Genomic DNA, 9746 nt, shown 5'->3' on the forward strand with positions numbered 1-9746 from the left:
ATTAAATTATTTGCAAACCATCAAAATCTGTTCTTATCAACATTTCACAGTGTGTCCTAATTTTTCTGAAGTTGGGGTTATACTTTAAACTGAACATATTTTGGTTTTGGTGAAATTAACAAACATTTATAGCCTCAGGGAATATGGTGGCTTTGCTAAATATGATTGATTTATAACGGAAAATCCTTAGACATGACAAACTGCAACCCTCAAATATTTGGAGTTCTGCTTGCCAAGTTATTTAGATGATTACTCAACTATGAAAACTTTTAATTTACAGGGAATTGATTCACTTTCCACAGAATCCAGTCCTAAATAAAGCTGATAAAAACACATTAGTCTGAGCATTATGGTATTCCCTTGACATAACATGGGACTTTCTAATAAGTTGCATCAAAGAGAAGTTCTCATAAAAAACAACAACAGCAAAACAGTGCTAAATTCAGGCACTTAAAGGATCCTTACTTTATTTTGTGTGGTAATACAAAAGCATACAGAATTATAGAGGATAGGAGAGAAGATCCCTTTCTTTGAATTCCATTAGATCGTACACATAAAATGACTATTAATTACATACAAGCCTTTTTCTCTGTAGCTACATCCACAAGTACCCAGCCCTCCACCGATAGCATGCATGGTCTCTTTGCTGTAAACAGATCTCAACACTTCTTCATTCCTGTTGGTTGTTTGTAGGCAGAAACAAAAAGACAGAACTATAAAGTATGCTATGAAACAAAAGGTAACATAACTTCATACACAGATCACACTCAACAGACCAGAAAAACATTTACAATCATGATTTTATATCCGATAGATTGCATGTTGTTGAACAGTTTCAGTCTTTGATAAAGGATTCATCTGGGGCACAAGTAACCCTCCAATAATCTGCATGTATGAAATAATAAAACAGATTTGACTTCAATAACAATTTTGACGTGACAAACTGAGAGACAAATGTAGCAAAAGTGAAACCTAAGGTGTCAGTTCACCCAAATGATGCAATACAGACTCACTTACCTCCACTTACTCAGTTGCATTTCACAGGGGCAATATCTTCCAGACAAAGTAGTTCCAAATAAAAACACTTACAGGAATTTTAGTAGGTTAGTCACAAAATCTCCAGAAAGAGATGTGGCTTCAGATATAGTTTTCTACAGCTGATGAGCATTGTAAAAGAAAGTTCCATTATTGAGACACAGTTCAGCAGCTAAATGTAACCCCAATTACCTGCATGGCTGCTGCAGATACCACTAGAGTAAGAAAATGTGTTTTCATATTTGGGTGACTCAACACTTTTCTAACCTGAAACTAGCCCAGTAGGCTAACATACAGTATGTATGAGAAATATGTCTGAGGTGATCTATATCAGAATGGATTAGACCACTTTTTCGGTATCTTTACATCTCAGCTCACACAGAAATATGAGCAGAGTCTTTTTTAATATATATATCTAGAGGAATGATTTTTAAGATATCATAAAGCTCAATAGCTGTAGACAAAATAAGTGAGATCTTCTATTTTTATACCATGGCTGCTAGATATGATCTACGACCTACCTACAGGGCTATAGACTGTGCAAAATAGTTTAAACGGCGTCTACTCCAAGCATCGATAAGCAACATAAATACAAGTGGAAGACAGGTCTCACTCTGCAAAACACAGAACGGACCCTTTGCAGAAACAGAAAACTAACGACTTTTTGTTAGACTGAAGGTTTAACTCTTCATCTGAGGAAGAGACAAAAAGAACCAAATGATAAACTTTACTGTTTATTAGCTTTCTCTTTTTAATCCTCAAAAAGGAAAAGGAAAAGAGAAAAGAGGATTTACTGGAAGGACAGAGTGAATTTAGGAAAATTCAGGTAGTCTATTCGAATAATAACCCCATGTTTGTAGTCCAAAGACAGGTGGGAATGAAAAGTTGAAAGCAGAGGACCTGCATGAGTGCAAAAAGCATTGTTAGCCATGTGATTAGCTATCCTGTATCCTTGCATAAGCGTGTGGGGAGAGTATGGAGACCAGCATGTGATTCTGGACTGATCTTGTAATGATGGAGAGATGTCTCTTTATTGTAGAAGGGAAACTTGGCCCCAGTCAAAAATCTTCATAGCCACCATGACTGCTGCTGCCATCATCTTTGTTCTTTGTTTTAGTCTACCATTAACAGAGGCCCATCTGTTTGTATTGTTGATGTTTACACGTGTATCGAGGCCAGTAGCAGGTTGTTTTTTTTACCTCATTGAGTGAAAGCTCTCAGTCCTTTTTCATTCAGAGATCGTTCCAACCAACCAAATGTTACTTGGTGAAGCCCACCACCAATCATTGCACTGGGTTAATATGGACTACCACCAATAAATGTCATCTGGAATAGATGAACAAACAGGCTCCCCAACCAAAAATAGATTGTCTCATTAAAGTGAAGTCTGTCTCATTAAGTGAAGTCCTTCAACCGATTAAATAACACAGACCATAGCCAGATCTTCCAGTCCAACCAATCAGGTGTTTTCATTTAGTGAACGCGGCCACCACGGCCCACATGAGTTCGTTAGCATTGGGCTTTGCGGTCTCCTTTTCAGGCTCCAGCTCGAGCAGAGTGTGGACTCTCTTCATGCCCAGGTCGTACTGGTCATCTTGGAGCGGGGCGAAGGCATTCTCGAGGACGTCGGATGAGTGGGCCAGGAGGATCAGAGCAAGAATACGCTTGTCCATGCGGCAAGGATCATTGACCCACTTCTCCAAAACGGATTCCTGGACTTTCTTGATGAGGCGCTGTAGGCAATGACATGAACTGAGTGTTTTACAGACATTATAAGCATCACATGCATTGAACTGAATTAAAGAAGCAGAATGAATGCAATGCATTAAGGCAATGCTACCCTGCCTTAATGCTAACAAAGGGATTTGTTAGCATAAAGCTACCACCTTACATTATAACACGGGCTAATCAACATAAGATGCTCGAAAATGCGATCAAATATATTATAAAGTGAGATAATTCTGCTCTAAATGAGGTTGGATTCTAAGTGTAATACCTACAAGCATCATTTTGCTTGTTGTACTACTAAACCAGAGGCAGAAAATGCTACATGTATCTAACGCAGAAAAAAACATTAATGCTCTTGCTAATTTTGACACTGTTCTGTATAGAAAAATAAACAAATAGAGTATATCTTATCTTATCTTATCTTAACAACTAGCTAGTTAACTGGCTATATGAAAACTGATGTAGGCAGTACTTTTTTTTTCACAACTACTTAGCTGGTCATTCAACAAGTTAAGGTGCAAAGCCATTTAGTGGGTTGATTTTTGAGGTGCTTGGTTGTAATAACCAAATTCTATCTATTATGATTGACTGTAGACCAGCGGCTACCTCCGGTCTCAAAGTACGAAGCCCATGCAGAAGTGTTATAAACTGCAACTCATTGAGAATCCGCTTGAGGCTGGCTGCAGAAACACTGGAAACCACATACACACCAATTCAAAAAAGATGATCTTTGCAGCATTAATAAACATGTTTACAGCCTGGTTCAAAAAACGGCTTGGCTCTACGTAGCTAATTTCTCTATCCATCCTGAAAGTATAATATAGTATGTATCTTGAATGTCTTAATTCTTTCAGGGATTGTAAGCAGCATCAGAATTAACCTGTGCTTAAATTTAAGTTGGACTGACTGTAACAGGATCCAGAATAGCTGTTATGGTGCAAGTCCAGGTCAATATCACAGACAGTTGTAGCTGTAGCTGTGGGTCTCACTCTCATTAAAGCTAAATGTTTGCAGAATGAAAATGATACTGACGATTCCCAAACCTTACCTGTTTAATGGTGCTGTTGGTGAGCGGATGTGTGGTCATGTCAAAGAGCAAGAAGTTTTGTTTCTCTGTGGTGAGGACACCTTTCTCTACCAGGTTTTTGGCCAGGCGCTCTCGAACATTTCTCAGCTGGTAGTGCAGCTTCAGGGGATTCCAGGTCTCTCCTAAAAGCCAGGATAACAACCATTTTAAGGACACAACTATGGTATCATTTTGACAAGATGTTGCCTCAAGTGTCAAGGTCAAATTTGTTTCACTCCCCAACAGCCATTTACATCAACTTGTATTAACCAATCCAGATAAAGTTGTTAGCTGATATCAAGCAACAGCAAAGATAACACAAGTTATCACAATGGAAATGTCACTAACAAGTCCAACAGGTAAAACAACACATGGTCAGGTAAGCAAACCGTTGGGCTTATCTCACCGCTCAGCAGCTCTATCCAGCTCTGCACAGTCTCAGGAGGCTGGGTTTCTTTTACGTGCTTCAAGGCCTCATCCAGTAGCACATCTCCTGTTGGGGCGTCTGACTTGCAGATCACCTTGGCAAACAAAAAGAGGCATGTTTAAACTGGGATGCATATTAACGTCAGTTTAGCTTCCACCCAGATTCACATCCTGTTTGCACAGGACTTGATAAACGTGCTTAAGCAACATCTAAGTGAAGGGATGAATTTCACAGTAATAAGACGTAAAGTTGTACGGTTTCTTTGCCATTTAAAATATTCTAGTAAGGCTGACTGACCCCTGCATTAATCCTACATCCATGAGGTATCAGAATGATAGAAAAAATGTGTTTCTGACAAGGGTATTCTATGTTAGAATCCCCACCAGTTTATTCTAGTTTAGTCTGGTTGTCAAACACCTGGGCATTTACACAAAATTAAAGTTGCAGATGAGAGTGACTGTTGTGCTCTGTCAAATTGAAAGAAACGTCTACAGGAATTAGTGCATTGAATATTCATTTTTGCCTATATGCAAGGCTGAATGTAATATGAGATTGCAGCCATTAGCTCTCAAACAAGAGCCGTAACACAAAACATTATCTACAATTTGAACAAGTTGGTTTCTTCATACAACTTTAAGCACATTGTAGGCACAAGAATAACATCAGCATTCTGAATATCCAAGTTATAAACGGTAAGTTGGTGTCTTAATAAGCGAAAAAATGTATTTCCATACAACTCTGAAAGTCAGGTGCATTTGTTACCCAACTTCCAAACATGAAAACACCTGATGACATATCAAAACAAAGGGTGGACTAAAGTAAATGTTGTGTTGATGACAAGAAACTTCTTCTTGAATACAATGTGAATAATGACATGGGTTTAGGTCATTCGTTTCTTTACATATAAGAGTGACCCAAATTAGCTCTAAGTGATAAAATACAATGTATCATATTAGGAGTGTCTGTGTTGTTTTCACAGTGAAAATTCAATATTTCTTCCGGTTAAAAAGTCTAACAAATTGAGGAACATTTGGGAGGCTTGCCATTGGTTTGATAGTCAAAGATTATTTAATTAGTTTGTGTGCTGCAAATTATGTGTGGTCATATTCAAGATTTGTATGAATTTTAAGGTTGGAATCATTAGTTGTTGTTTAATTAGATTAAATATTTTTTGACTTAACAATTAAATATATAGGGGAGAACGGGGTTGGTTGTCACACGGGTTGGTTGGCACACTCGTTATGTCTCACCACCACAGGGCACTGTCTCTCAAATTGGGGTAGGGACATTTCCAGAATTGGGATCAGAGCTCACACAGTCTTCTCTGGAGTAAGACAGCTGAACTTGAGGTGAGAGGACTTTTTGTGTTTTTCATGTCAAATTGTAAATATTCAGCTCCTCATTATTTTTCTTCTAGGCTTTTAAACGATGGATTTATAACAAAACAAGTGTTACCCTTACAAAATGTGAGGGGAAAGCTATAGTTTAGATTTATATTAGCTAGCTAACTACTTGTTAGATGGTTGTTAGCCTTGATGCTAGCAAACAATTCCAGTTGGGGTTGGTCGTCACATTCTCTTTGGGGTTGGTTGTCACATATAACGCCTAGTTGAGTAGGCTGTTATTGTTCGGCCTCTTTGTTTTGTTCTTTATGTTGTTACATAGGCTGGCCTAAAGATGTGTTTCCTGTTCATGTTCCTTGCTCATTTTATGTTAAAATGCATTAAGTTATGTAGGCCTATGACTTGTCAGTGCAATTAAACTTTCAAATTTAGTTCTGCCTTCTTGCTTTTTTTAAGAAAAAAATCCCATTGAAATACCATTGTGACAACCAACCCCATAGTGTGTGACAACCATCCCCGTGATGGGGTTGGTTGTCACGATGTGTCAGAGTGTCTATGATAGTTAAATGCCTCTTTGTTAAAATGAGTTGGAAAATGAGAGGGATACACATTTCAAGCCAGCACCTTAAGTTCAAATTTAATGTAGGAAAGACTATTGAAAGATGTTTTGATGATGAGCAATCATCAAAACAGTAAAAAGTGTGACAATCAACCCCGTTCTCCCCTAGTCTAAGCTTAAAGCCAAAAGCTTTAGGCACACAAAAATCAAAACAACTGAAAAAATTAGTAACTCTGAACATCTCAGCAGTTTAGGAAAATTTGTGTTTGAAAAAAACAAGAAAATTGACATGAAATAACCCGAGTGTTTTTTTTATTTTCGTTATTTGATTTATTTATAAAGGGACCATGTGCAATATCTAACATAAATGTTACCATTTGATGCATTGTACCAGGGTTAGCTTACAGCTAATTTACATCTGAAATGATAACAGTAACTTGAAAGAAAAAAGTTTGACCTACAGTCTAAAAAACAAAATTTGAAAAGAAAAAAAAATGGTGGCCTTAATATTGTCTTTACATTTAATGTGGGTAAAACACTTTTATACTTCTGTACCAGGGTCGTTGACAAATATGCCTCAAAAAAAGTTTTTTGTTTAAGTATTTCCAGAATGGTCACAATGCATATTTTTGTGTCTGGGATAATGTGTTCTCACAAGGCTTATATGTAAAATGGCTTTTTTAAGTGTTTAAATTTTTTTTTTACCCTTTTCTTAACTTGAACATCCAAAAAATGTCAGGTGGTGCAACCAGATATTTGTCAAAATATATGTACTTACCTATCATTAATTCTAACTGAAAGTTTTAGGAAGTATCCCTTACAGTGGTTACAGTGCTTTACATATTTTATATTTTGTGAGTATATTTTTTATTAACAGTATATTAGGATTTTTGCATTCTATTGGCCAGGTATAAAATATAATTTTTACAGTTTTAGGTTGGTTGTACCACCTGACATGGAAAGTGTTACCATCCACCTATAAGTTGATAAAAACTTTTCTATTATTATTTAAGAGACATCTACAAACCATTTAACTCAGCCATGACAATTAGTAGGGTCCTCTGAATTATTTCATATGTTGAAGTCCATGATAACTACTTACTTTCAAAATAAAAGGTCCATGAGTACGGTGGTGCCACCCTGACATTTGAGAACATGCAAATTGCCGGACAAGTTTTTAAATAACCTTAGGTGTCTTTAAACTATTGATATTCATGAAATTATGCTTATTTCAAAGCTCCTATATGCAGAATCATGCCATGGTGTTTTAATTTGAATTTATTATTATTATTAAAATACATTTTTTATAGTGTTTTAAGTCAGTTCACTTGCTCGGACAGTTGCGCCACCTGACATTTTCAGGGTTTGAGATACTTAAAAATAAAATAAATCTCAATATTTGAATGTACTGAAATTGAATTTAAAATAAGCAGGTTTTATAGAATCAATTGATGTATATCTTAAAAATAACAAATTATTTCAGAAGAAAATAATGGATTCGAACACAAAAATATGCACATCATGTCAATGACCCAAACACCAGCTACAGTACCATAATCGGATAATGTTATGAAAAGACCAAAATGATCAATTAAAGTACCATCTTTATTGGTTGTCAATATGTGTTATTGACCTCCATCTTTGTACTAAAACTATTGGAAGGATACCCACAGTTTGATCACAGTGCTTTCATTTTGCCTTTTCTATAACAAAAAACATATGCCAGGAAAAGACTGTTATCAATAATGAATAAGGTGCTGTCTATGTATCACATTTACAATTACCATTGACTTCCATTTGTGTTCCACAGTGAAGTGCCTACAAAGCGGATTTATATGTACCACAGACTTCCACTATTGTAGTCTCTTACTATACAAATATCACAAAAAGGAACACAGGTTTACATTGAATTGATCATTTTAGCAAGTATTGTCAATGGAGCCAATTTATATCTTCCATTGACTTCCATTGTATCCCAAAATTGTAAATTCTAGCTGTTTGAACTCACAATATTGCTCCTTCTTTTTGAGAAACGTTGATATAAGACTCAAAGGAATTATTTATCTTGTATTTAGACATACAATGCTTCGTTTAAAATGCGCTTGGTAGGAATACACCAAGGACTCAGGGCTGACCCACCAACAAGTTACATAATTTGGAATGCTGAACACACCGAAGTAAGCACAACGAATTCAGAACTTCCTATCTTTTAAGGAGCACGTGAATGCAGGTTGAACACAGCTGTCCCCCCCCCCGTCATCTGAATTCCTGGACACATCAGCATATACTCCTCACCTTCCTAGAGAGCAGGCTTTTCCTCCTCACCCCGCAGGGCTCCAGATGTAGCCTTCCTCTGAGAGCCAGTTCCACCAGCATACATCCTCGAAGTCCGGAAGAAATACAGTCGTTCCAGAAAGACGTGTAGCCCTGGTAGAAAGAGGAGGAGGAGGAGAAAAACAGCCAAGGTGCAGGGTTTGTTAGCTTAGCTGACGTGTTTGTATGAATATATGAAACAAGGCTCGAGTTATGTCGCTGCTGGCAAGTTGTCAAAAAAACAGGACAGGTAACGAAAGAGAGAGGGCCACGTAGAAGGCAGTTAATTAGCTTAACATGGGATAATTGCTTTCATTCAGTGGGTCGTTTTTGCGTCTTACGAGCAGCAAAATGCAGCTTAAGAGTAAAGATACTAGCACGACGTATTTGTGGTGTTTATACACAAGCTAGCTAGCTTTACTGTAACCTCAGCGAGCAATTACAGCCGTTAAAACACTACATTTCCAACTGCGATAACAGTCACTCGAGTTAACTTTATTGACGTTTGCAAACACGGCGGTTGACGCAATGTTGAGTACAGTCTCCAATAAGCCGTGCTAGTTGACGGATTAAAAACAGCCCACACCTCTCGATCCTTGAGGCCCAATAGCAACACTTCCTCCATCAGTGTGAGCCTGGTTTCCTTCGAGTCCCCCTTGTCCTCGTCCTCCTCCTCTCCGCGGCGGCTCTCGTCCTCCTCATCGCCGGACTCCCTCTCCTTGTCGGCGGCGGCGCTGCGAATGGCCTCGGTCTTCCGCTGAACGAGGCCCGAGTTTCTTTGCGTGAGAGCGGCCATAGCTGCTGCTGCTGCTGCTGCTGCAAAACGATCAAATCCGAAGAAAAGCGCCTACCTCGACTAGTCGGAAAGCCACGCAGCATGTAACCTGGATGTTAAAGATGAAAACAGGGAACCGGTTGATCGATCGAATAAAGACAGCCGTCTACGTTAAGCTTGGCTCGGGAGTCCTGCTTCGACTCTGCCCACTTCCTGATCCAACATGGTGGCAGTGGCTGTGACGTCGAGTGTGGTTTCACTGGAACGTTGAACGCATCACGCCTGTTGCATTCAGTGACACTGAAAAATGCGGTAAATATGAATGTCCAATGCACTGAAAGCAAAATAAGTGTATCACAAATGCTTGAATTCGTCTGTCGTGGGCCCATGAACATGTTTTTTTTATAGTAAGTAAATGCTTACATTTTCTTTTGAAATAATTTATTTTTAAGACATACATCAACTGATTCTATAAAACCTGCTTATTTTGAATACAATTT

General features: G+C 38.0%; 1 protein-coding gene across 1 annotated transcript; it reads right to left on the reverse strand.

The window, feature by feature from the left end:
- Positions 1-437: 437 nt before the first annotated feature.
- On the reverse strand, positions 438-9498 carry LOC117830844 (Golgi phosphoprotein 3-like). Its single transcript, XM_034709140.1, has 5 exons — positions 9058-9498; positions 8454-8585; positions 4236-4350; positions 3812-3972; positions 438-2768 (listed from the first exon to the last, which is right to left on the reverse strand). The coding sequence occupies exons 1-5, from the start codon at positions 9265-9267 to the stop codon at positions 2505-2507; spliced, it is 882 nt and encodes a 293-aa protein (XP_034565031.1). The 5' UTR covers positions 9268-9498; the 3' UTR covers positions 438-2504.
- Positions 9499-9746: the final 248 nt, after the last annotated feature.

This window comes from Notolabrus celidotus, chromosome 19 (genome assembly GCF_009762535.1).
Source record: "Notolabrus celidotus isolate fNotCel1 chromosome 19, fNotCel1.pri, whole genome shotgun sequence".
Classification (NCBI taxonomy): domain Eukaryota; kingdom Metazoa; phylum Chordata; class Actinopteri; order Labriformes; family Labridae; genus Notolabrus; species Notolabrus celidotus.

Excerpts from the sequence above, each read along its gene's own strand:
- LOC117830844 (XM_034709140.1), bottom strand. The coding sequence starts at position 9,267 with ATGGCCGCTCTCACGCAAAGAAACTCGGGCCTCGTTCAGCGGAAGACC. Across the intron at positions 8,586-9,057 it reads TGGGCCTCAAGGATCGAGAG|GGCTACACGTCTTTCTGGAA; the intron begins GTGTGGGCTGTT and ends TCTTTCTACCAG. Across the intron at positions 2,769-3,811 it reads CCAACAGCACCATTAAACAG|CGCCTCATCAAGAAAGTCCA; the intron begins GTAAGGTTTGGG and ends CATTGCCTACAG.